Here is a 27,987-nt window from a genome sequence, read left to right as displayed (position 1 = left end):
TGGAATCAGGAAAGATTTCATAGAGGTCTTGCCTACAAGGATTTTGGTTAAAACCATAGAATAGACATGGCTTGTGGCCTTCATATCCTATTTCCATGTCTTTCCCAAGGCCCCATTTGTTCACCCTACTACTCCTAAGTACCTATTGACCTTGTACTCTCCTCTGATTACTCAAGTGACGTCACTGTTATTTCTAAGAGTTAATACTCAGTCCCTTGAATGCAGTGCCCAATCCAGGCTGCCCATTTGTGGTAGAACTTTTCTCTTTCCATTCATTAAAACCCATCTTTCCTGTTTTCCATCCTACTTAGGTGACACAGTACATTAACACTATGATGTCCATGTTGGAGAATGTACCAGCCCTCCTAGGAACTTTTGTCTTTTATGGTAGAGATGGCATGCCTTAACTAAAAAAGATGACTTTTTTTTCCTATTGGGGGATTTCAGTCTATGGTCTATTATTGGTTTAGATTTTAAAGAAGATAGGTGGAAAGAAAGAAAGAAAGGATCTTTGTTTTTCATCAATATTTTAAAAAATCTATTTTTTGTTTGAGTGTTCTCTTTACTAATGCAGATTAAAATCCCTTAAGACCTGCTCTTCATTGGCATAACCTTTGAGAACCCAGAGCCCAGTCTTTTTATGGTGCCCCTAGAGACATTGCTTACTCTGCCTATGTGTAAAGGCAGACCTCATCATGCCTTCCCACAAAATTCCTCTGAGTTTGACTATTATAAATTGAAGAGGTGATGGCTCTGTTAAGGCTGCAGCTGATGCTGTCTGATCAGTGGCTGGGAATGAAGGGGCACCTTGATCAGGAAGGCTAACAATTTCTGGGGGAAAGGGTGCAGGGCTGTTATTGGTTAAATGATGAAAATAACACTAGTCATCAAGGACCAGGAATGGCACTTAACTGACCCATTGTTATATCTGATTCATTGAGTGGGCTGGGAAGCGAGACTCATGTGCTGGTACCAGTAAATAAATATGGGCTAAAGTTATCCATAGAGATCAATCCCTTATTTCCTTGGTGATTGGTTTCATGTGTGCCTTGGAAACCTTTACACAAGACTGGTGGAGTCTAAGAATTTCTGTGTGGTTGAAAATATATGTGCTTGGTAGTTATGTCCTAAATGATGTCCAAATATTTAATACTCGATTGTTTTGTGGTACTTGTGGGGTTTGCTCTGCGACTATTTTATTACTCATTCTACCCACTTCCTCTCATTCTCTCAGGCTTCCCCCAACAAGTAGGAATTGAATACTTTTAACCTCTACTATACCTAAGAATAGTGAGCAGATTTTCCTAGTTTTTTATTTTGATCCCCAGAGCTATGTATAATTTATATACTATAATCCACCTTCACCAATTCTTCCCTAGATTACCCCTAATGGACATTCTAACTAGTTTTTATTGATGATGATGATGGTGGTAATAATTATAATTGTCTCTGTAACAGCACTACATGAATAATCATTTAAATTAGATTTGTAAACTGTGGTTTATATACATAATCTCATTTCATCCTCTCAACAGTCCTATGGGTTAGATGCTACAGAGATTAATATTCTCATTTTACAAATGAGGAAACTGAGGCTGAGAGAAATTTAATGATTCTCCTTTGAAGGCAGTTAGGTGGCACAGTAAATAGCATGATGGGCCATCATTTGGGAAGACTTGAGTACAAATACAGCCATTTATTAGCTGTGTAACTTTGAACAAGTCACTTAATTTCTGTCTGTCTCAGGTTCCTGATCTGTAAAATGAGGATAATAATAAAACCTATTTCTCAGGGTTGGTGTGAGGATCAAGTGAGAAAATATTTATCAAGTACTTTGCAAGCTGTTAATATTAATGCCAGCTATTTTTATTACTCCTTATGATGATATATGCACATATATATATATGAATACACATGCATACATATGTGTATAAATGTATGTATGAAAATACACATAGAAACATGCGCACACACATATAGTCAAAAGCAGGATTTGATCCCAGGTGTGACTGGATTCTATGGGTCCTAGGTCTAGGTCTACTGAACACCATGAAGAGTACAGGGAAGACTGGACTACCCCAAAGTCTATTTGCCCAGTAGTTTATAGGTAACTTCCTCTATTTTTGAGAAGGGAGGAGGAAAACAATCATAAAAGTTCACTCACAATAATATTTTTTTCAAGTGACTTTCTCTTGGTCATGCATATATAGTAAAGGTAAACTCTAGAATCAAACCCACGTCTTTTGGCTTATAATCCAATTCTCTTTTCATGACACCAAATTGCCTTTTTAGTTGTTTGATCACTTGGGATTCACTGTTCTTTTTGCACCAAGTGGCAGCACATGGAGGCTTCATGGTTCCCTGTAAGTTTCACCCTAACACACTTTACCCACTGTATTGACATTATAGGAATTTCATCATTCTCATTAGGAAGAGAGAGTATGACTTTGGGACAAGAGGGAGTATGACCTTGGAGCAGCCCCTTCCTCTGATACATTCTTTTTCCTAATCCATAGCAATGTCTTTAGCAATATAGAGGTTTCTTTCAACCTTCGTAATAGGACCCTTCTTCCCAACCCCACCCCCATCCTAAGGGTTTGCGATCAGGTAAAAATGAAAAGAGCGCACGCCAAGATGTTATAGACTGGCTGGGTTGAAAGTAAATATTGAAAGCTAGAGATTGAAAGGGCCTCATTCCATTAATGCCACCATCACTTTTGCTGATTTTGGACCTTGAAATCATGTGGTTGGTTTTAGGGTGGGATGGACAGCCTCCAGAGGTAGAAATTTCACCGAAAGCTTTCAAAGTTGTAGAGAAGATCTGCATTGGACTAAATGGCCCCTTAAGCTTCTTTTGGACCCTGAGATTCTGTGAACATCTTGGATGAAATTGGGTCTTGTTGGGAGTATAAACAGATGCAAGTGTTTGAAGGAGAGTTTCTATCAATGTATGTTCAGTCTTACCCAAAACACCAATCCTTTTATCTGAGTTTTTCTAGTATAAATAGAAAATATCTTTCTAACCTCTCTTTTAAAAGGTTTACTAGACTACTAGAGACAAAATGCTTTAACTCAATGAAATGACTTTTTAAATTTGGGGCATTTTAGATGGTGGCTAGTTGTATTTACTTACTGACACTTCTTTTCTAGTTATTATGGCCTTCCTTTCCTTATGGAATAGTCACTTCCAATCAGAGAACTGGCAGAAGACCAGGTATCACTGGTATCTTTACAGAGGGGTAAGAAGTGGAAGGGGATGGATCATTGGGGGGACCCTTCTACTCTCTGATAGCTTAGAACTAGGAGTCATGTCATGAGCATTTCAATATTTGATGTGGTGAAGATGATGGAAGAGAGATCTTGCCTTGATTTACCCATCTATTCTAAAGGAACAAATTCCCCAAAGAGAGTATCCCAGGCTTTGAAAAAAGGACAAACAAGGCTTTCCAGATCAATAGCAATGTTGCCATCAGCTTTAAGCAGTGAGGTGTTGGTTAAATAATGTCATTGTAACCTCTCTTTTAGTAGCATCATAAAGCTCCTGGAAGAGAGAAACTCAACAGCCTCCTTGTACTTTTGTGACATAGTAGGCACCCTACTTAATAGTAGAAAGAATCAAATTCAGGTCCATTGCTTTGTATACTAGGCTTTTTGGAAACTTAGCTTTCTTAACTGTAAAATGAGAGGGGTTTGGGATAAAGTGACTTCTATGGTCTCTTTCAGCTTCTTTTAATCAATATTCAAAGTAAAACAATGGAAAAATACATTTGTAGAACAAGAGGGTGTACAATTGCATGTACTTTATGGAGTTTTCTGGGTCAAAGAAATACAAAGGAGGCTCATTGATACCTTTTAGGGGGAGAGACTTCACATCTCTCATTCACTAATTAGGGCTAGCATCAACATATCTTCATGGTCTTGGTGTTTAGAGATTGACTTTAGTATTGACAAGTTAGAGTCCCTTCTAAGTTTATGATAGAACCTTCCTCCCATCCTTTGTCTCTCCCCCCCTCCCCATCCTAGGGGATTGAGATCAGGTCAAAATCAAAAGATCATACTTCAAGATGTTACAGGCTATCTGGGTTGAAGTAAATTCAGTTGGCCATTCCCCAGAATGGTTGAACCACAAGGCAAATTTTGAGGGACAGATTAGATAATTTTAAAATCTAGGATAACTCATGCCACTGCAATCTGAGGCTAAAGATACTCTTCCAAGTCCCATCAAAATGTTCAGTAGTAAGACTAATACTAATAGGGGGCAGCTAGATGGCTCAGTGGATTAAGAGCCCCCAGAGATGGCAGATTCTGGGTTCAAATTTGGCCCCAGACACTTCTTAGCTCTGTGACCTTGTGTAAGTCACTTAATCCCCATTAGCCCTTACCACTCTTCTGCCTCAGGACAAAGTTTAAATTATGTTTCTTAATTACCAGTACAATGTATATCCATCATACCACTTCCTTTATTATTTTATCCTATTGCTTTTAGTCAGGACTAATATCTATGGAGAAAATCCCATAATGCTTCTTGGTAGTGCTTTTATAGTCCATTCCCTATTTTCTTGCTAATGAAGGTGATCAGTAAGTAGTAAGGCAAATTCAAAGGGCAGGGAATCCCAGAATCATTTTTGTTTGATTTTGGAATCCATGATGAAAAAACCCTACTCTCTTGCTTCCCCTCATAACCAGCAGAATTGGCATTCTTGATTTTGTCTTTCTTAGGATAATTTAATGAATTTGTATTCTCTTGCAAATGTCTTCTAAGAAAGGTGGCAGTGTGGACTAGCAAACAGAACAAAATTTGGAGTCCCAGACCTGAATTCAAACCCTAGCTCTATCACTTAAGGCCCTTGTGACTTTGGGCAAGGTCCACTGTACTAGATGATCTCTCAAGGTCTGTTCTAGCTTCCAGGCCATGATCCTTTGAATAAGACAACAGTCCAACAGTATGCAAACAACGGGGTCCTTTTATTTGACAAAGATGCTAAAGGGTTTAGAAAACTCACTTTCCCTTCCCAGGGGCTGTTCACACTTGCTCAGGGAACTTTTCTCTTGGGAACTTTAAGAAGCAAGGCAGAGTGGTAAATAGAGCAATGGACTTGAGGTCAGGCAGTCTAGGGTTCAAATTCCACCTCAGATACTTGCTATATGACCCTGGACAAATCACTTAGCCTCTCTGTGACTCAGTTTCCTCATCTACAAAGGGGAATAATAATAGCACCTACCTCACAGAGTTGTTGTGAGGATCAAATAAAATAATATATATGAAACTTTTAGCAAATCTTAACATGTTGTAACAAGGTCAACTGGTATTTGTCTTATTTCTTTCTCCCTGAGTGACCTATCCCAATAGGGCTGGGTTGGCATGCAACTAGGCATTTCAGCTGAGTCAGTGGTGTGATACCAAGCCTAGAGATGACATAACTAATCTTGAGAGGCTGTCTCTGCAGAGGGGAAGTAGAGAACTGAGGCAATTGTCTTGCCAAGTTGAACTATTTTGATACTTAACTAAGAAATATCCAAATAGTTGATGCCAAGATATGTACTCTTTAATCTGGCAGAGAATTCTCTCTGGTCTTCATTTTTGCTTTATGTTGCCTGTGTAGACCCAGCCTCTATCCAACCATATTATTTTCTTCCTTTTTTTAAACACTTACTTTCTATGTTGGTAGCAACTCCAACCAGAGAAGGGCAAAGGCTAGGCAATTGGGGTTGAGTAAGTGCCCAGGGTTACACAACTAGGAGGTGGCTGAGTCCTCCCTTCTCCAGGTCTCATGCTCTATCCATTGAGCAACCTAACTACTCCTAACCATATTATTTTTCAAGAGGAAATGCTGGAATTTAATATGATTCTCAAGTATTGGAGGACCTTTTAATGTACGGGAAAATTGGCCATTCTGTGAGCAAAATCTTCAAGAGATGAAGAATAGTTGACAGTATTTCTATGAGCAAATTTATCCACACTGTCCCTCTTCCATTCTGGCCTTGCCTTTGAATTCTCACTTTCAATGTCCAATAGATTGGATGCAAAACCATAGAACCATGGAATTTTAGAATTTGGGAAGGCCCTTTTGTGGTTTAATGATTTCAGTTGTATTCAACTCTTTGTGACTCTTTTCTTGGCAAAGGTAGTGGAGTGGTTTGCCATTTCTTTTTCCAAGATCATTTTATAGAAAAGGAAACTGAGGCAACCAGGGTTAAGTGACTTGTCCAGGGTTACATAACTGGAAAGTTTCTGAGGCTAGATTTGAATTTAGAAAGATAATTCATCTTCCTGGCTTCAGATTGGGTACTCTGTCTACTATGTGACCTAGCTGCTCAGAACTCAGAGGTCATTTAATCCAACCAAAATCCTGAAAAGATTCCTCTCTATTACTTATACACATCTACTATAGTCTAAGGCAGCCCATTCTACTTTTTTTTAAACCCTTACCCTTCCATCTAAGAATCAATAATGTGCAATGGTTCCAAGGCAGAAGTGCAGTAAGGACTAGGCAATGGGGGTCAAGTGACTTGTTCAGGGTAACACAGCTATGAAGTCTGAGGTCACATTTGTCCATTTTCTGATAAGTTTTTTTCCCTCATATGCTGCCCATTATGGCTTTATGAAACTTTTCCCCAGAAATGATTAAAATATTTCTCTTTGTTTTTGAAAACTATTGGCTATATCCTTCACATCTGTAGGTGTTACAGAGGTAAGAACATGGGACTCAGTCAGGAAAACCTGCCTTGGCCTCTTAACTAGCAGTGCGGACCTGGGCAAATGACTTAATCTCTTTCAGCCTCAATTTCCTTATTTGTAAAGTGGGGATAATTCAACACCTACCTCCTGGGTTTGTGAGGATCAAATGAGTTCCCATTAGTAAATTGCTTTGCAAACCTTAAAGCGATAGTTATATTAATGCTAACTGTTATTCTTGGTTAGGTCCCATTCCCCACCCAAAGAAGGTAGTGTGCTCCTTTCGGAGGGTCAACCCATTTTCCTACCTAGGGATAATTTTTGTATTCTCTTGATCTCTATCTAACCAAAGGGGATTAGCTGTTTGTTTGTTTGTGTGTGTGTGTGTGTGTGTGTGTGTGTTTCCCACTGATGCTTTTAAACAGATAGGATCCAGAAATTGGCTCCCTAAAGCTGGCACACAGTATCTCATAATTATATTATTTTATTATCGAACCTTTCATGGAAACTCTCAAATAAAAAGACAAGATTGGAGACTCCACTTTGTTGATGGTTTGAGTAACAATAATGGGTGCCCAGAGGAAAAAAAAAAGTCGTTTGGAGCACAAAGAATTTTCCAAACATTGCTTTAATGGATGGCACTGTGTGCACAATTCATTAATACGGAGGAGGTTATTAATGGGCATAAACAGGGATCTCTGGTTTGCAGAGGAAGTGCTTGGCCACAGGGCAAGTGAGAGCTGATCTGAAAGCTGTGCTGAGAAGCTCTCTGCCTGTTACATTTAGTCTCAGCTTCCTCTAACCTGTGATCCATAGTGCAGGGGATAAGGAAGAAAATAATTACAGTTGCCAGGGAATGACTTTCATAATTCACTCCTGGCTCCACTTCTTGTGAATTATAGCCCCTATTCTCCCTCCATTTGTGAAGCACTGCTGTGCCATTGATAGAAAAGTGCTATCACGTCATCTATCAAAGCCCATCTTTCCCAAGCAGGCAGATAGGCAGTTTGCCTGGGTTGCTTGCTCTCACGGTGGTAGCTATGAGTGTTTTATGGAGACTTCATCACATGAAACATGGAAATGGGGCTGGATAGAGAGACTGAAGCAGTGCATGAAGGGAGAGGAAAATGGAAGAGGGATGTTTAAGGGCTCTTGGGAATAGAATTATACCAGCTGATATTAATATTTCACTTGATGTATACAATTTTATTTCATCTTCACAATAGTTTTATGAGGTAGGCAGCTCAAGTGTGATTATTCCCAGTTTTAAAAATAAGGGGAAAAAAAGATCAGAGAAGTTGCTCAATTAGTTGATGGCAAAGTCAATGTTTACCTGACTCTAAAGTTCACTGCTTTTCTCATCATACTCTGTGGGATGGGATTCAGTCCCAGATGTTCTCTTTATGAGTCAATGAGTGAAAAGAACATTTGTTAAATGCTTATTAGGTGTTTAATTTTGGGGATATAAATATAGAAGTAAAAAAGTTTACATTCTAGCAGGGGAGACATAGTCATGAACGTTTTCGTGGGTGGAACGTTGGTAAGATAGGAGTGGAGCCATAGGAGAATAGATTAGTGCTATTTCCATCTAGTTCAGTAGGTTGATGCTATTTCTTTTCCATGAAAATTGACAGAATTGATTTGATTGTGGTTCCAGAATTGGGAATCAGGAGCAGAGCAGGCCAAAGATATGAAATAGTAGCATAGTGGTTGGTAAAGAAATGTTGGCTAAGGAGTGAGTTGTAGAGTGACTGAGGTAGGGCCATAGGACAGGTGAGGGCCTTGGTTTGTGCTTATGGCAGCAGAGTAGCTCTTCAATATTTGACCAGAGATTATGTTTGTATTAAAAGGGAAAAATAATCAGATTGGATTGAATAATACTCACCTAGCCACATGAGAAGAAGAACACATTGCTGGCACTATTATTTAATTTACTTTTGATTCAATAGAAATTTATTAAGTTCCTGTTGTACAGAAAACACTGTGCTACATTTTGGCGATAAAAGACAAGGAAAGAATAAATTCCCATTGCCAAGGAGCTCAAGTTCTACATGGAAATAGATGGATTCAAGATGATTTAAAAGGAGGGAGAAATTGCTAGCAACTACAGGCATCAGGAAAAGCTTCATGGAGGAGCTGACACTTGGGCTGGACCTTCATGGAAGGTCAGCCACCCTAAGAGGTGGAAGTGAGGAACAAGAAAGTGGGAGATGGAATGCTGAGTTGATGGAATAACAAGGGGGGCAGTCTGCTTAGAACTAAAAGTATGGGAAGAGGTGTGGTGAAATAAGCCCACAAAACCTGAAGATATCTTGTTTAGAGCTGTGATTGATTAGCTGCATGGAGGACAAATTGTATGGGGAAGGGACTGAAAACTGGGGGACCCATTAGGAGGTTATTGAATGATTCAGCAGAGAAGTGATGGGATTTAAACCAGAGAGGTTGTAATGTGAGTGGACAGGAGGGTATGATTGCAAAAGGTATTGTGGAGTAGGACTGTCCAGACATGGTAACTGATTGGAAGAGAGGGCTAGGAGGGGGAATTGAAAAAAATGGAAGATGATTTGGAGGTTTTGAAACTGGACAACTAAAGGAATATTGCTACTTTCAAAAGACTTTGGGAAGTCTGGAGGAGAGGCAGCTTTAGGTGGAAGATAATGAATTCTGTTTTGGAAATATTAAGTTTTAAATGCCTTTGGGCCATCTATGTGGAGATAACTTGCCCTGTAAAATGAAAGGGTTGGACTAGGTGGCCTCTCAGTTTCCGTCTAAATCTATGAGAGAGATCTATGAGTGCTGGATACATAGATTAGGGAGTCCTCTGCATGGAAATGGCAAGTGACCTGATGGGAACTGATAAGACCATTGAGAAAGGGTGGAAAGGCTTTAGGACAGAGGACACAGAGGATTCAATAAGGGATTCTGACGAGTCAGATAAGTGAAGAACCAGGAAAGAAGGACATGAGAGTGAAGGGAATAAGAATATCCCAGAGAAAAGAGGTTATCAAAATGTTAAAGCTAGAGAAAGATGGAAGATGAATCCTGTTATAGGCCATTATATTCAGCAATCAAGAAATCCAAGAAATGGTCCCTAAGAGAGAAGTTTCAGTTGATTATGAAGGAAAAGAAGGAAGTAGGTTTTATTTATTTATTTATTTTTTTAGTGTGGATTAGAAGCTAGGCATGTCTCCTTACTGTATTGCCTTTTCCATAGAATATTAACTTTCTTCTTTCTGAAACAGTCTTAGACTTTCAAAGGCACAACTGAATCTTCAACATTTAAAATGAATAATGTATACCCCCCAAATATGATACAGTATGGGGGGAAGAGTACTGAGTTTTTGATCAAAGAACCTGCCACTTGTGTGTATCTGGGCAAATCACTTAAACTCTTTTGGCCTCAGTTTCTTCATTTGTAAATTGAAGGGGTTGGCCTAGCTGGCCTTCAAGGTCTCTTGCAGCAATAAAAATGTGAATATAACTAAAAAGCTCTTAATAATAATACCTAGCACTTACATATAGTGCTTTAATATTTATTGGGGGCATCTGGGTAGCTCAGTATATTGAAAGCCAGGCCAAGAAATGGGAGGTCCTGGGTTCAAATTTGGATTTGGACTTCCTAGCTGGGTGACCCTGGGCAAGTCATTTAACCCCATTGCCTAGCCCTTGCTTGACACAATACATGGTATTGGTTCCAAGATAGAAGGTAAGGGTTTTCTTTAAAAAAATTTATAAAACCCTTTATAAATATTTTCTCTTTTTATTCTCATAACCACCCTAGGAAGTGGGTGCTACTGAACAGATGAAGAAACTGAGGCAAACAGAGCTTAAATGGCTTGTTCCAAATCATACATCTTTTAGGTGTTTGAGGTCAGATTTGAACCGTGGTCTTTCCTGACTCCAAGTCCAGGGCTCTATCTACTGGGCAACCTAGCTGCCTAGGTGACAAGGGTATCTAATTAGGTTAGATTAGGTTAGAACTGATATAGAGCCCAGTTATCTGAGTGAGTTATAGAAGTATCTAGGTGACTCAGTGAATAGAGTGTCAGATCTGGAGACAGAAAGAGCTGAATTCAAATAGAATACTTAGATGGTTCAGGGGATAGAGAAAGGCTCATCTTTCTGAACTCAACTCCAGCCTCAGACAGTCACTAGCTATGTGACCCTGAGCAAATCACTTAATCCTGTTTGCCTCAGTTTCTTCCTCTGTAAAATGAGCTAGAGAGGGTAATGGCAAGCCACTGGAGTATCTTTGCAGAGAAGATCCAAATGGATCACAAAGAGTTGGACACCACTGAAAGATGATTGAATTGAATAAAAAATGGGGATAATGATAGCACCTACCTGCTAGAGTTGCTGTGAAGATTAAATCATAATTGCAAGGAATTTAGCCCAGTGCCTGGTATAAAGTGAAGTGTGCATTTCATACATAAATGTTCACTAACATATGTAAATGTTAACTATTATTCTTATTTGATGGTAGTAGGAAAGGTCATTATTTGGATAAATAGGTTCATAGGTTCCTCTTGATTGGATCTCAAAAAAAGTCATGAGATGGTGAATAGACTAGCTTTGTGGGTCACTCTTCACCAGGAAGTTGTAGCTAGATTCACCCAAACTTATTCCAGTCCCAAACCATTTGAAGCTCATGTCCTACTGAGGATGGGCTGAAAACCTCACCATATTAGAACCCGAAGGGAATATAGAGATCATCCAGGATCCCTTCCATCCATCCCTGGCTATTTTACAGATGAAGGGGGATGAGAGAGAACGAAAGATACCTACTGAAAGTGTCTCAGCCAGGACTAGAACCCAGCATCTTTCTGCAATGACCCCTTCTCTTGCCTTCAGTTATCTCGTTTCTAGAAATCTCTTTACAGGAACCTCAGTAGGGTTTTTCAGCTTTCCAGATCCCATTTCCCTCACTATAAGCCATTTCCTATGGGCACTGATGTATTTGCCCTTCCTACTAATCAATGGGGCATGGGAATGTGTGGAGCTGAGCCTGGCAGATTTCTTGTGTGCACTCAGATACAGTGAATGATCTATTTTTGAGAGAGCCGGGTTTAGGTAGAGATTGTTGCAGCTTGTGGATGGCTGGATGGGGTCTAACTGTAGCCGACTGATAAGAATGTTTCATCATTGCAAGAGAAACAATTACTTTGTCTCTCTGGATGTCAGTATTCTTCCTAATGACTGTAACTAAGTATTATATATTTATGACAGCTAAAGATGAGACTGTATAAAACTTCATAACATAGTTCTTCTGGCACAAGGCGACGTGGTGCATAAACAGCATATATTTTTATGAACAACTTTCCATTATGTAAAACGCTGTCTATGTACACATGGGCTGGGCAGACCCATGACATTCCTGGTCAATCCAGTAAATGATTTTGGCATTCTGGCATTGTGCTGACTACAATTTTGGCAGATTGACCAATTGTTTCATCTCGTAACCAGTCACAGGGGTGTTGACTCCTCGGAGAGGAGAAAAAAGATTTGAAAACAAAAACACCAAATTAGTTGACAGTTAGATACAAGTGGCTCTGTTTGGCCTTTGTTTATTGGAAAAAAACAAGTTAACTTTCTTGTGGCATCCAAAAACTATGATTGAAAATATTTTGGACATCTTGAACATTCCCGCCCAGATGTTGCTTTCTCTGAAATGACGAGAAGTTGGGGTTGAGACCCAGAGAGAGAGATATTAATTTAAAAAAAATTTAAAAATCGAATAATTCAGTGCCTGCAATCTCACTTATCTGTTTTATTCTACTTCATCCGAATATCAAGACAAGATAACCGTGTAAAAGAGTTTTATTTGTAACCAAAATTGTGGTTGAAATGCCTTTGCAATTAAAATGTGCTATCGGCAGAGATAAGACAGAGCTAATTTAATTTTTCCTGTCAGTCTCTGTAGAAGATCAATTAAACTGCCAAGTAGATCAAATATTTCAGACTGTATTTATTACATTAAGTATTTATGTTCAGGCTGAGCCTTTAAAGCATGATGTCATATAGGAATGTAGGGGGTTTAGATCAATTCAGCAGAATTTGCTGTAACTTAATGGAAATCTAATTGTGTGTTTTAATTTAGCATCCAGGAGGTAGTATGTTCTCAAAACAAAGCAATCCACTGACTGCTTTTGAAACGTAAGACTGGATCATTTTTTCTTTCCCAAACCCCTTGGTGTTTGAATCTGTTGGCTTTTCTGGTTAGAGTGACTTTCATAGGTGTTTTTAAAATGCGTATACCAGGCTGTTATAACAGGCAGCCACTCAGAAATTATTTGAAAATCTTCAGAGTCTGGAGAAATGGGATCTGGGAAGGTAAAAATTGTTTTTTTAAATATGATTGAGGAAAAACTAAACTATAAAAAAGGAACGAGATATGGCAAAGCAGTTCTTGGGTGAACAATGCATGCTGTGTCCAGATTTGCACATTTGCTAACTCAATAGTCATAGGAAATGCACAATTCATATTCAAGTAGAAGTCTTAAATTGATACTGAAGACTGATGCTCATTTTATTCCTTACCAACTAGTGAGAATTCAGTCCTAAAAGATAGTGTCTATTCCCATTGTCCTACATGAGGATAGAATAAAAAAGGAGGGCTTTTTAAAAGGACAGTTTTGATTGCTTTTCTACAGAGTTTCCACATTGAAATGTTGTAAATTCAAAGATGGGAATGTGAGGATTTCATGTCAGTTGCTGTTGCAAAACAAGCTCATAGAATGAATAAGGCATTACTCTTAGATGGAAGGGATTCATTCATTGGAAGAACAACTGTGTTGTGTTAAGGATGTAGTAGGTGCTTGGTTGATACTTGTGGAACTGAACTGAATTAGAAATGGAGACTAGGTTATAGGTAATTGGACTCCATTCTTTCCTCCTCTGCTGTTTAGTTGTGTATAAATTTGTTATTCTCATTTTGACCCTGTGGATTTAGCTAAGGGGAAAAAGACACAAGAAGGCATGCAGAGGAATAGAATGATGAACTATTGTGTCCTTAATTTCACAGGTTTTTTTTGTTACAAGTGAAAACAAATAAACAAAAAAGGTCCCTTACCATTTCGCGGCACATAGGGCATCACATATATACTTTAACCATGCTATTTGAATTATGGCTTTACAAAGGCAAATGCTAAATTTGATGCCAGCAAAAATTATACATGTATAACGTTAAGACGAGAAGTTTTAGAAACCAATAGAAGAGTGAAATTTAGGTTGGTCAGCAAACATTTATTAAGTACCTACTATATGCCAAGTTCTATACTAAGGGACAAAGAAAGGCAAAAAAAAAAAGTTCCTGCCCTCATGAGCCTCACATTCTAATGGTAGAGACACCATCCAAACAAGTATGTACAAAGATGTATGGAGGGAAAAAATCAGGAATAATCTCTTAGTAAGGTTCCAACATTAAAGGGGATCTAGGAAACTTTCTTATAGAAAATGGTATTTTAGTTGAGTCTTAAAGGAAATCCAGGAAGCCAGGAGATGGAGATGAGAAGGGAGACAATTCCAGACATGAAAGAAGGGCAGTGAAAATGAACAGTGGGAAAATAGAATACTTTGAGGAATAGCAAGAAGATTTTAGACTACATGGAGGAGAGTAAGGTATAAGAAGACTGGAAAGGTAAGAAAGGACCACATTATGAAGGGCTTTAAAAGTCTAGTAGGATTTTACTGCTTTTTAATTTCTTTTCATATGAAAATGAAAGGCAAAATGACAAATAGCAACTAAAACCATAAGGCAAAGGTTAGTCATCATATGTGAACTATGTGAGTATATATTAGCCTATTTGGTTACAATGGCATAAATGGGTCACTTTCAGGAGCATGGTATTCATATATGATGAATGACAGTATGGTAATATGATCACATGAGGACCATCATGTTCTAATATTATAACACCCCTTTTATTTTCCAGTCAGAGGATAAAGATTTGAAAAATGAAAGGGAAAGGAGTTTGCTAATTATTTGTATGTTTAACTTTGAATAATGAAAAATTCTGGACTCCATTTATAAAGGAATGGTTTTCAAACATCTGGAAAGCAAACACTCATCATAAAAAACAACAACATGATATCAAGAACAGGTTATGCTAGCCTAGGGGTTTTTCAGTTTAAAAAAAATGTAATCATTCTTTTTGGTAGTCTGGTGAAATTGATGGACCCCCTTCTTAGAATAACATTTTTAAATGCATGAAATAAAATAAAATTACAAAGAAAAACAATTACACTGAACTACAGTTGTAATAAAATTTTTAAAAAAGTGAATGAGCCCCAAGTTAAGAATCCCTGTCCTAAATTAGCCTAATTGCCATTTTTTTCTTGGTCAGCATTATTAATTCTGTTGATAAGGAAAATTCTATAGATATAACTTACCTGTATTTTAGCAAGCCATCTTACAGTCTCCATTCTCATTCTTGTAGAAAAGATGAGCATATATGGGCTAGAGAAGAGTATAATGAGGCAGATCGTAAGTGGTTAAATGACCAGATCCAAAGAATAGTCATTAATGGTTTGATGTCAGCCTTGAAGAAGGTCTCCAGTGATATATTTCAGGGATTTGTTCTTAGTCTTGTAGAAGCTGACATTTTAAAAAATCAGTGTCTTGGATAGAAGCATAGGAGGTGTGCTTATCAAATTCTAGATGACATAGAACTAAGAGGTATCACTACCATACTGGAGAAGAGAATCAAGATCCAAAGATCCAAGATATCAGCAGGCTAGAACACTAGGCTGAATCAAGGAGATGAAATTTAATAAGGATGAAGGGAAAGTCCTATACTTAGGTCACAAACACAAGTAAAGCTATTCATCTGAAGAAAGATTTGGACGTATTAGTTATGAGCAAATGGGGCAATATGACAGTCAAATATATTAATGTGATATTAAGCTGCTTTAAGAGAGGAATAGTATGTAGGTAAGGAAGTGATAGTTTGTCCTGTTTTAATATGCTCTGGGCACACTCCAGGGTCATTTGGTTTTGGGGACCCCCTTGTATATTGAGAAATTGATGTATCACATCACAAATCAATATCACACAACAAACACAAAAAATGATGTAGCACAGGAAGGTGACAATAATCATGCTAATAATAGAAAGAAGCAAGTTCTCAGAAATTTAGTATAACAGAATAAGAATAGGATAGTGACTTCTCAGAACTTCTATATCAATTTCATTGAAAAAGATGAGAAGGATTTTAAAAAATATTTTTTATTTTTTGACAATTATTTTTAAATAGTAACATTTTTTTGCTGCTGCTGCTACTGCTGTTACTACTGTTGTTGTTACTACTACTACTATCACCACCATCCCTCATTGCTAACTTCTCCCATTTACATACAATTATAAGGTCTGCAAATTACTTTATGCATGACTCAAAGAACTACCATGTTTGTGCATATGAGGACAGGCTGAAGAAATTGAGAATGCTTACTGTTCTGGGACAAATGGTGCTTATTTTTAAGTTTTTGAAGGGATTGGTTTGGTTTTGCTTGACCCTACAGGACAGAAATAATAATGGATAGAATATAACAATGGATATAAAAATTCCCAAGAGTTGGAACTACTTCTAATTGGAATGGGTTGCTTTAGCTAAAAGATGGCAAGCCTTTTAGAGACCATGTGCCCTCCCATTGGGTTGCTGGGCAGAGGTGTGGGTGATGATAGAAATATCCTTAAGTGTGTGTGGAGAGGGGGAGGGGAGCAACCCCCTCTGGCATGTGTGCCATAGGTTCTCCAACATGGTTCTAGGATATAGTGGAATCCTCCATCACTAGAAAACTTCAAGCAAAGTCTGTATGACAATTTGTTGGCTAGGCTATAGGTAGAGGTGCCAAAAAATACCCCGCTAGCAAAACTCTGAGTGCTGTGGCAGAACCTGATTAAAATATAACATTAAATAAAAATACAACATAGATAATGTAAATGTTTGGTTTTTTGAGTCAGTATTCAGTTGCAGGGATCTATTTCCATTTGAGTTTGGCACCACTACTTTAAGGAGAGCCTTGTTAAGTTAGGTGGGCCCTGAGTTATCTTCTAATTCTGAGATCTTAAAATAGTGTGATTTTTCCAGATAACAAAAATCTATTCCTTTAAATATCCCAGTGTATGAAAACGACAACTTCTGATGGAAATATTTCTAAAATGTATTATGAACTACTCTCCTTTCTAAAATAGGGTACTCATTATACATACATACATATATATGTATGTATATTTGATGAACTGGTCATCATTTTGAGCATAGAATTATAGACTCTTATAAGAGTTAAAAGACCTGCAGAGATCATTTAGTTCAATCCCTAATTGAAGCATAAGTCACCACTATAAAGAGATGCATCTAGTCTCCACTTATCCTATCTGGTGATGGGAAAACTCAGGACATCATTTAAAAAAGTTTTTTTTTTGAAGCCAAAATTTACCTCTATAAAACCGGATGCTTCCATTTTTGGCCATTTTGCAGCCAAGCAGAACATGCCTAATCTTCACTGTAGCAGTCTTTTAAGCAATTGAAAATTGTGATCATATTCTTTTTAAGGTCTTTTTTTTTCCTAGGCTACACATCTCCAGTTTCCTTTAACCAGATCTTGGCATAGTTTTGTGTTACTGCAATACTGAACTCCTAAAATATAGGGCCTTAAAATGTAGATCACAGCAAAATGATCATTTCCTTCATTATGGATACTATCCTTCTATTAAGACTTCTATTAATAAGATCTCCCTCACTCTAGGGAAAGCTTAGCAGAGGAAGTTCAGAGTTAGGAGTGGAGCCTGGAGAGGAAGAAAAACATGGTGGGCCTGGGCACTTCCCTTAGTATGGAAGTGCTGGGAGGAGTGGACCAATTAGAGGAAAGGGCTACAGTGGCATGATGGAGAAACTTAAGAGTTGAGCCTGGAGAGGAACAAAATCTCAATATTTCAGATTCCAGAACCTGTTGGACAAATGTGGCATCATTATCCATGACTTAATATTGCTTAGCTATGAAGAATTTATTCAAGGGACACATGTTATTCAGAGTCAGTTTAGTTTTCTGTTAGTAATTTAAGAATATTCCTTTGTTAGAACAATCCAAGAACATATTATTGTTAAAAAGAAAAAAATAAAGCCTAAAAATGAGTCTCTTTAACTGTAAGAAGTGATTCATTTATCTTGCAGACTTTTATTTTTTAAATTTTGTTATATTTTTAAACCCTCACCTTCCGTCTTGGAGTCAATACTGTATATTGGCTCCAAGGTAGAAGATTGGTAAGGGCTAGGAAATGGGGGTCAAGTGACTTGCCCAGGGTCACACAGCTGGGAAGTGTCTGAGGCTAGATTTGAACCTAGGACCTCCTGTCTCTAGGCCTGACTCTCAATCCACTGAGCCACCCAGCTGTCCCCTCTCGCAGACTTTTAGATCAAGTTCGATCAGAGCTCAGGTGGGGTAATATAGAAATTTTGAGCTGGCTAGGATCTTAGAGATTATCTAACCAAGCTCTCCATCATGTAGATAAGGAATTTAAGGTCTAGAGAGGTTAAGTCCAAGGTCATATAGTAGATGGTAGGATTCTTGACTTCGGTTTCTGTTCTCTTTCTGTTATGCTATTCCATATTTCAACTCAGAGATTCTGTAATTCTGTGAACTCTGTTGGTTACATTTTAAAGTTAGAAACCAAGATTTATGTTGCACTGGAGACACTAGCATTAGGGAAATGTAGAAAAAGTGCAATCAATGAACAACTGGAAAATATAGAAAAGTGGAAATCACTTTCCTGATCCTTAAGACCGCTTACTTATTGGTTACTTTGAGAGGCTGTCATGTCAAACATGGTAAATCTTAGGGTTTTATCATTTCCATCATAGGCAACTCTTCATATGTCTGATGACCCACCATCAGCAATTTTCTGAATTGTTTTTCAGTGGTCATGATAGATTTAGAATGAATCATCCATATTTCATTTTCAACTAAGTTCCCCAGGTGACTGACATTTGATGGATGGCTATGAATGGGAGGAAGGAGTTAATCCTTAGATATAGATATGAACAAAGGTAACTGGATTCTAGTTGGAACTAAAGCTAGAATCAAATGAACACAAACTTATTTAGCATCTATGATGGGTAGTGAAGATGTGTTAGGACAATGGAGTCTTTGGCATAGATTTAGGTGATAACTCTCCCCATAGCTATTAGAGCACCTAGTTGGTGCATTGGATAGAGGGTCAGGCCTGAAAAATCAGGAAGACCTGAGTTCAAATGTGACCTCTGATAACTGCTAGCTTTATGACTCTGGGCAAGGCACTTAAACTCTGTTTGCCTCAGTTTTCTTTACTGTAAAATGAGCTAATAATAGCACCCACCTCAAAGAAGTGTATATGTGGTACACTGCCCAGCACATAGTAAGGGTCATATAAACATTAGCTATTGTTATTATCCATTCTGAATAATGTCATATACGTTAAATTGTTGAGAAAGGTCTAGGCAAGATAATTCTGTATCTAGTTATGGTGTCAACATGGAATCTAGAAACCCCAAACATGTAGTCTAGTAAGATCTGATGAACCCCAAGTTTTAGGACTAGCTTGCAAGTTGGAGACCCCAAAACCTGTACTAGTTCCTCTTTCCTGTGAGAATCAACCCCGAAGGGAATCTCAGGCTAGCAGTTTCAGACTGAATAATGGATCCAGGGGTAAATGACAATCCCTGTCAGGTGGGTCTAAGACTAAGCTAAGTGATTCTTTTTTCCTTAGAAGCTTCTCCATTGCACCACATCCCTTTTCATGGATCGAACTCAGGACCTTCAGCTTATGAGACTGATGTGCTGCCTACTGTGCTAAGTCTCTTGGTTTATGCTTAGTCCCAGGTAACTAGGATTGTCATTTACCTTGAGGTCCATTATTCAGTCTGAAATTGCTTGCCTGAGATTCCCTGCAGGGTGGATTCTAATGGGAACAGGGAACAAGTATAAGCTTTGGGGTCTCCAACTTGCAAGCTAGTCCTAAAATTTGGGGTTCATCAGATCTTCCTAGGCTACAAGTTTGGGGTTTCTAGATTCCATGTCAACAATGGTTACAGACCTTCTTTCCCAGGATAGTTCTTTGTGGAAAGTTCACTGACCTTGAAGGCAGGATCCCCAGCTCTGACACATCCACTATGTGACTTTGACCAGGACACAGTCTCCCAGAGCCTCAGATTCCTCATTTGTAGAATGGGTCGAATATTTTTTGTTACCATCCTTCATAAGGAAAGTACTTTGTAATCCTTAAAGCACTGTAGAAATGGGAACTATTGTTGCTATTTGATAATCGTTTGCCACTAATGTAACTACCAGTTGCTACGCAGATTCATGGCTCCCATATACTTTATTTCGGAGCAGATGCTAGAGGACGGGGTGTTTGGAGAGACTGCTGAGAAGAAAGCTGGGAAGATTAGAAGATGAAATAGAAAATTTGTCCTCCCTGCTAGTAGGTAGGCCAGATGACAGCCATAGAGTTGGAGTGTTCATACTTAATTTCCTGGCTCTTTAGTGCTGTTTTGTGCTTTACTATTAAAAAGGCTTATTTATATAATCTGTATGTGGCTCACCACAACGTCACTAATCTCTGCAGACTTGATTAGTCAGAATGCTAAGGAAGTGGAATTTTCTATTGGGATTTTCTGATGGAGTGTGAGTACCTGATGTGATATGGGAGAGTGCACTGAAATACTTTAATCTTTAGTTGGAAACTAAGGGTATTGGAAGTGTCAGGGCCATAATTCTGAATTTCATTTCCCTTTGTCGTTGACTGTAGGTGTAGATGTAGAAATCACAGGAGAATAGTCAGAGTACTGATGTAGCATGGGGAATGTGAATTTTCAGAGGGCCCAGGTTCTTGTTATGGTCACAGAGTGGTCTGGGAAACAGAAAATACTCCCTTGTTGAGATAAGAGAACATGCTTGGAACGAGTAATAAAAAACACAGAAATAGCTGCCATTGATCTACTGTACTTCCTTACAACAAGAGGTATCCCCAAAGTTGATACATCCAGGAAGGAAATGGGCTTCCCTTCATTGGGGTGCTTCAAATTAGATGACCACTTGGTGTAAGGATTCGTTAAGCAATGGATTATATCAGGTGGCTGTCAAGGTCCCTTCCAACTCTAAGATTTTGTGCTTTGGTGATTTAGCATTTATAAATTTGATCCTTACAGCAACCTGGGGAGATAGGTGCCTTTATTAATCCCATTTTGCAGCTGAGAAAACTGAGGTTCAGGGGAGTTAAATGAACTTTCTTAGGGTCACACAACTAATACATGTTTGAGGCAGGATATGAGCCTACATCTTTCCTACTCTGAGCCATATCACACTACACAGGAAAATAAGAGGGGGAAATAGTGAATCGAGATGATTTATGTATTATTCTCATTTAAAGCCAGGAGGTGCAAAACGTGTGTGTATCCTCCCTATTAGGACAATATGAGAATGTGTTTTTCTTCCACGGGCAGGAAAAGCACCCAGAATGAGAGCAAGTAGGATGTGGTTTCCAACCTTGTACCATCTCTCTTCAAGTACCAGGAGGCTCTCTATGGCAGTTTCCTTCTCCTTTATTAGGTTCTACCAGGTCACTGTGATGCCTGGGTAAAACCAACCAACCAACCAACCAACCAACCAAAAACCCCTCCAAAAGTAGAACTCCAAGGAGCTTTGTACATTTATCTTCATCCAGAATTGGCAGTTGCTTATAGGAATTTGATAGGATGGTGGTAATTAATTCCTGTTCCTTTGGTTTTCCTATTGAATCTTTACTTGAGTCCTTCTCTTGGTGGGAGCTGAAACCTTTTTTTTCTGCAAAGATAAATTTTATATAGAAAACTTACCAGACTCATTATTCTATCTGTGGCTCACTGTACTCATCTATAAAATATAGATTTTAGGCAGAGTGATGTGGTGGAATAAACATTGGCACTGGAGTCAGAGGACTTGAGTTCAAATTTCTCCTTTGACACTATCTGTGTGACCTTGTTCAAGTCAGCTAATCTCTTTGAGTCCCCATTTTTTCATTTGTGAAATGAGTATATTGGATAAGATGACCGCTGAAGTCCCTTACAGCTTGATCCTTTCTGAGTCCTGATACTATGACTTAACTTATTTCCTTAAAACCCATTTGTTTTATTTTTCAAATTGGACAGTCTGTTTATCAGAAATTCCAAGTGTCTTATAGGAATGTCCTTCTCTGGAGCAGACTCAAGAGAACCTAACATTTCAGTTTAAAAAAAGGCATAATACTTGCCTCCTGCAGGTTATTATGTCAATTACCAAGTCATGGGCCATTTAACTCATTACTGGATGCTTAAATGAGAGAGCGCACCCTTGGCTTAGGGGAAAACATCAGCTTGAGATATAGTGTCACATTGCTTTAAGTCAGGCAGAAAGATGGCATGGGATTTGACTGTAGAGAGAAGGGTCAGTGGCTGAGTCTACTTTACAAAGCAATTGGGATCAGATGTGAGCATCCTGGCTGAAGCAAACCCCATTTTTGGTTCTCAACAAAGGTGGAACCCTTTTTTTTGAGAGGTCTGAGTCGTTCTTGAATATAGTCCTATTTAGACAAGAGAGAACTACTAGTATTCCTTGTGACTGTGCCCATCATGGTTTCAATATGTGATGGGTCAGCATAGAAAATTAAGTGGGAATTTGGGGGGACTTTTGTGGAAGCCACAGATGACACGAGAAGACCAGCAGACCACACAGAAAAAGTTTAGAAGCTTAGAAATGCATAAAATATGTGTGTAGTTTATATAATGATAATATATTTTATATTATAATGCTATAAATATAGATAATTTTTTTCTAAAGTCAAAATAAGCAAAAATATTGAGTTTGCAAAAAGAATGTGAAAGCTAGCAGATGACACACAAAGGCTAGAAATGTAGAGACATCTTAAAATGTTTAGTAACTCATAAAAGCATAAATGTATGTATTTTATATATAATATTCCCTGTACAGTATGTATTTTACTGTTTAATAGCATAAATGTACAACTACATAATTTTTACCCTGGAAATTGTATTTGTAGTAAGAGAACTGCAGTTCTGTTCACTGGTTAGGCATTCCAAGCATGTTTATGGCAATCTCTCATGTGACATCTCTTGTTGTGGCCTGGAAGTGAAGGTGGGCTGACTGTCCTTGTCCCTTCCCTAAAATGGAAATTCCAGGAGGAATTCACCCAGGGGAAAAACAGGGTTGGCCTTGTTGAGGAGTGTTCCAAGGGAAGGAGGCCTCAGGCACTGAGAGAAGTTCCAGGATGAGATAGCAGCTGAGGCATGATTTGAACATCCAGAAAGTCAAGAGCTAGAATAATTACATCCTAATTTTTAAAAATTAACTTAACTTTATCATTCTTTCAATCTGAAGACATTAATGAGGCTTCACCAGGGTCATGCACACACACACACACACACACACACACACACACACACACACACACACACATATACATGTTAAGAACTTTTGACATAGCCCTTATTTTATAGGTAATGAAATTGAAGGCCTCAGAAACTAAGGAACTAGATCATCTAGGCAGAAAAGAGGCTTGTTTTAAGAACCTGTAATCATCTTGGCTATGAGTTAGCTCTTGAGCTACTGTCCTGGAGGGCTCTCAACTTTTTTTTGTGCTATAGATTATTTTGGCAGTCTGGTGAAGCCTGGGGCCACAACCCTCCTCAGAATAGTTTTAAATGCATAAAGTAAAATATATAAAGGGAAACATTTATGTTGAAATACAGACGACTTCTCTGATTTGAAAGGAGGGCCAAAATTCCAATCTGGAATATCTTTTATTTGATGCCCACCCACCATTCATTGCTGCTCTAAATGTGACGAGGCAAGATATTTCACTATTGTAGACTTTAGTATTCACATAAAATGGCATAAATGACAAAATAAAGATATTACTGAGGGGAGTCCATACTAGTCCCAAATTTGAGATCATTGATTATCCTCTAAGTGTCATTTAATACCTAGAGCAAATCATTTTTTGTTTGGACATGTCTGTTAATTTGGATGTTTGATAAGTGCTTGTCTCTCAAATTACCCCTGTTGCTGTTCAATGGTGTGGATAGATTAGGCATGGCACCTTCTTTTAAAATTTCATTTTTTAATTTTAAAATATTTTTCCATGGTTACATGATTCATTTTTTCTCCCTCCCCTCTTTTCTCCCCATTCTCAGAGCTGACAAAGCAATTGCACTGGATTATACATGCATTATTACTTGATATTTACTTCCAAATTATTCATTTTTGTGATAGAATAATCTTTTAAAACCAAAACCCTCAAACATAAACCCAAATAAACAAGTGACAAATCATATGCTTTTCTTCTGAATTCCTACTTCCATAGTTCTTTCTCTTGATTTGGATAGCATTCTTTCTCATAAGTCCCTCAGGGACATCCTGGGTCATTGGATTGCTATCAGTAGCAAAGTTGATTGATTACATTGATCATTCCACAATGTTTTTCTTTTTGTGTACAATGTTCTCCTGGTTCTGTTCATTTCACTATACATCAGTTCATGGAAGTCTTTCCAGTTGTTATAGAAATCAAACAGTTCATCATTCCTTATAGCACAATAGTATTCCATCACCATCATATGCCACAATTTGTTTAGCCATTCCCCAGTGGAGGAACACCCCCTCATTTTCTATTTTTTTTTGCTACCACAAAGAGCATGACTATAAATATTTTCGTACAACTTTTTCATTATCTCCAAGGTCACATAGAGTAGTAAATGGCAGAGTTTGTATTTTAACACATATTCTCTGATTAATAATGTCCAATTCTTGTATTAAAATCGTGCCCTTGCACTAGGATGTACTAAGGCTAGTTGATTTAAGATGGACTTATTGAGTGTTGGCAAGAGAGAGGGAAGGTTTTGCCTGTGGTTCTATAACAAAAGGAAACTAACTATTTAAGAATCCTGATGCCTTGCTTGGTGTTCAGATGCATAATCTTCTTGGTGTTTGGATGTCTTTTGTTACGACATGGCTAGCAAGGCACCAAGAAGTTACCTGATTTACACATCTAAATCAGGAAAAAGAACCAACCATAAACTTGGAGGAGAATGTTCCAAATCCTTCCTGCCATTATACCTCATTATCCTTATCAATCAATCCCATTAGGGAAAAAACTATTCCTCATCCTTGTTTAAATGTTCATTGATATGGCGAGATAAAATATGGTACTCTCTTTAGAATAATAGCCCACTTTCATAGCTTGTTCAGGTGACACAATAATTTCCATCTAACTACTCTTCAAGCAGGTATGGCAGTTATTTTAAGCCAAATTTTATAGATGGGGAAACAGGCTCAGAGAAGTTAAATGTCTTGCTCAGTCACACAACTTATACATGTAGGTAGAGGATGGCGTTATACTCAGGTCTCTCCTGATTATAGGTTTTGTATCCTTTTTGGTATACAGATCACTCTAATGTAGCATTCTTATATATTTTAACCCTATATTCTCTTGCTTGAACTCAGCAGAGATGAAGCACTTTAGAGTCATAACCATCAATAATTCAATTCAATTAAAAAACCATTTATTAAGTGACTACTCTGTGAGCATCATTGGATTATGTCCTGGATATAAAAAGAAATAAAAAAAAACAGTCTCTGCTCTTAAGGAGCATATATTCTGGGGGTTGGGAGGTGAGGAGGAGGAGAAATAAAAACATTCTAAATTGAGGAGAAAGTACTGGTAATTAGGGAGTTCAGGAAAGGTTTCCTTCTATAGCAAATGGCACTTAAAATGAATTTTGGGGAAAGCTAAGGAGTCTAAGAAGTAAAGGTGAGGAGGGATGTTCTAGATTTGGAGGACAGGCTGTAGAAAAGCAAAGAGGTTGTAGGAATTTCAAATTCAGAGAGTAGCAAGTGGACTTGACAGATACCTGAGGACAGGTATGGTTTGGTCATATTGGGACCCAAATGAATTCATTGGGATGGGTGTTATTACTCTTCAGAGATGTATCCCAGCATGCTTGGTGTTTCCTAACTCTAGGTCTGACATAGTTTACTCTATAGTGGGGATGGTGAATTTCAACAAGGTTAAAGAGAAATTTCCTGAAATCTTGGGAAATCAGAGTCTGGTTAGAGATATCTATAGTTCTCAATTTAAGGGAATTAGGGAATTACAAAGTCTGATAAAAAAGATTTGGAGCAGTGTCCTTGGCTTTGTGTTATATATTTATACACATTCCTGTGCTAGAAACGACCATACTTCCCAATTCTGACTGTACCTGAAAGACCAATGCCACAGATTCCCAGTTGCCAAGAGTAATGGGATCATTATAGTCTCTACTTTGCTGATGCTGCTACCATTGATTGTTTATGAATTACCTGCTTCAATATTGGTTTCACAAATGCTTTATATTTGTTCTCAAAACTGCCATCATCTCAGTGAGCATCAAGGATCACTGAACCCTTTAAAAATGTGATGCTGGGAATTCTTTGCAACATTTTTTTAAACCTTTACCTTCTGTCTTGGAATCAATACTGTGTATTGGTTCCAAGGCAGAAGAGTGGTAAGGGATAGGCAATGGGGGTTAAGTGACTTTCCCAGGGTCACACAGCTAGGAAGTGTCTGAGGCCAGATTTGAACCTAGGACCTCCCATCTGTAGGCCTGGCTCTCAATACACTGACTCACCCAGCTGTCTCTTTTTGCAACTTTAAAACCGTGAAGTGCTCATGGTTTTAAAAAAAAGTCTTAGAGATCACTGAATCCAGGCCCTTCGTTTTACAGATGAAGAAAATTTAGAAAAATTTTGGAAAAAAATTTTTAGAAAAATTTTTAGAAAAAATTTTAGAAAAAATTAGAAAATAAAAGAAGAAAAGTTAAGTGAATTTCCAAATGTTGCACAGTCAGTAAGGGACAGAGCTGAGATTTGAATCAATTCTCCTTATTACCCATCCTGGTAGCCATGTTTCTTTTAGTGTGCATGTTAGGTAGAGTGGAAGGAAGAAAAAAAATACTCATGATCTATTAGAAAAACTGAAGCCTACTGAAATTAAGTAAGAAATTAAATATGCCCAAGGTAAGTGATATGCCCAGATGTAAGAGACAAAGATGAGCTTTGAATCTAAGTCTTCTTATTCCCTTTCCAGAAAGTCACATTATTTCTGGTGAATGCACTGGATAGAGAAGAGAGAAAAAAAAGATAAAAAGAAAGACTATCCTGTCCATTAAATGGGAAATCTGAGTACAGTAAAGATGAAATATCTTGCCCAAGATCCCAGTGCAAAGATGGCTCTCACATGATTTATTTGTACTATAATAGGACACATAAGTTGACCATTCAACCCTCTCCACCCAAATTTTCATCAGTCACTAAAGAAGGGAAGTAGATCATCCCCCATTCACCTGCTTAAACAGCTACCAAAGGGCTTGGAGCATCAGCTGCCCATTAGCCATTGATTAAACAGGAAGCTAGGGAGAAGTCTGCTGACAGCATCATCTAAAGGGACAACATACATGACAAGACATGAGAAAAAGTTACTTAAGTCCTAAGTAGCCCAAACCACAGAATGTTAGTGCTGAGGTTGTAATGACCCAAGCCCCTTTTGATAGATGAGAAAGCTGATATCTTGAGACATTCAATGATATTCCCAAGTTTAAAGATTTAGTAAATGACAGAACCAGGATTTGAACTTGTGTCTTCTCATTCTAATTTTAGCCAATCAAGGCCGTTCTTAAATCTCAGGGCTTCCAGAACATTTTCCTACCCAAGATGAATCCTTCTGTATTCCTTCCCTATATATACAAAACATTTATTCTTTGGTATGTAAGGAAAATGTGCTCTCAGTCCGCCTATTCCCCTTTAGTAGAGTACACTCAGCTTTGGCCAAAAGGCCACAAAATGGCCCACAGCTACACGATGGGCGTGTGACATGAGCATGTGACTTTTCTTTCTTCTAGGGGGTCCACTGTGCTCTTGCTGTGTTCCAGATGCCATGGGGCTCTCCTTCCTCCCTACTTATGGCTGCCAGAGTAACCGTACCGCCAGCGTGGCCGCCCTCCGCATGAAAGCCCGGGAGCACTCGGAGGCTGTCCTGCAGTCTGCCAATCTCCTGCCTCCCACCAGCAGCAGCCCCACCCCATCGGCCAAACCCAACCCAGAGAATAGCCAAGACAAGACGCCCCCCACCAAGGAACAGAGTGAGGGGGAGAAGAGTGTATGAGATGCTAACGCCACAGATTGATTTCAATAAACCCTACTATATTCTCCTCCCTTCCTTGTCTTCTCAGCCCCCAGCAGAAACATTTAACACAAACAATGAGGTGGAGCCCCAC

At 38.4% G+C, this 27,987-nt stretch overlaps 1 protein-coding gene across 1 annotated transcript in view; it reads left to right on the top strand.

The window, feature by feature from the left end:
- The window catches only part of DRGX (dorsal root ganglia homeobox), a 47,403-nt gene that overhangs the window by 17,287 nt on the left and 2,129 nt on the right, over positions 1-27,987 (top strand). The window contains exon 6 of the mRNA XM_007478618.3: positions 27,613-27,987. This exon is cut by the window's right edge and continues 2,129 nt beyond it. Within this exon, the coding sequence (XP_007478680.1) occupies positions 27,613-27,875 (263 nt within the window). The 3' untranslated portion in view covers positions 27,876-27,987. The remainder of the gene's footprint in view (positions 1-27,612) is intronic.

Source organism: Monodelphis domestica, chromosome 1 (genome assembly GCF_027887165.1).
Source record: "Monodelphis domestica isolate mMonDom1 chromosome 1, mMonDom1.pri, whole genome shotgun sequence".
In the NCBI taxonomy this organism is placed as follows: Eukaryota; Metazoa; Chordata; class Mammalia; order Didelphimorphia; family Didelphidae; genus Monodelphis; species Monodelphis domestica.
Note: the sequence above shows the minus strand (reverse complement) of the source record. Positions and strands in the feature narration are given on the sequence as shown.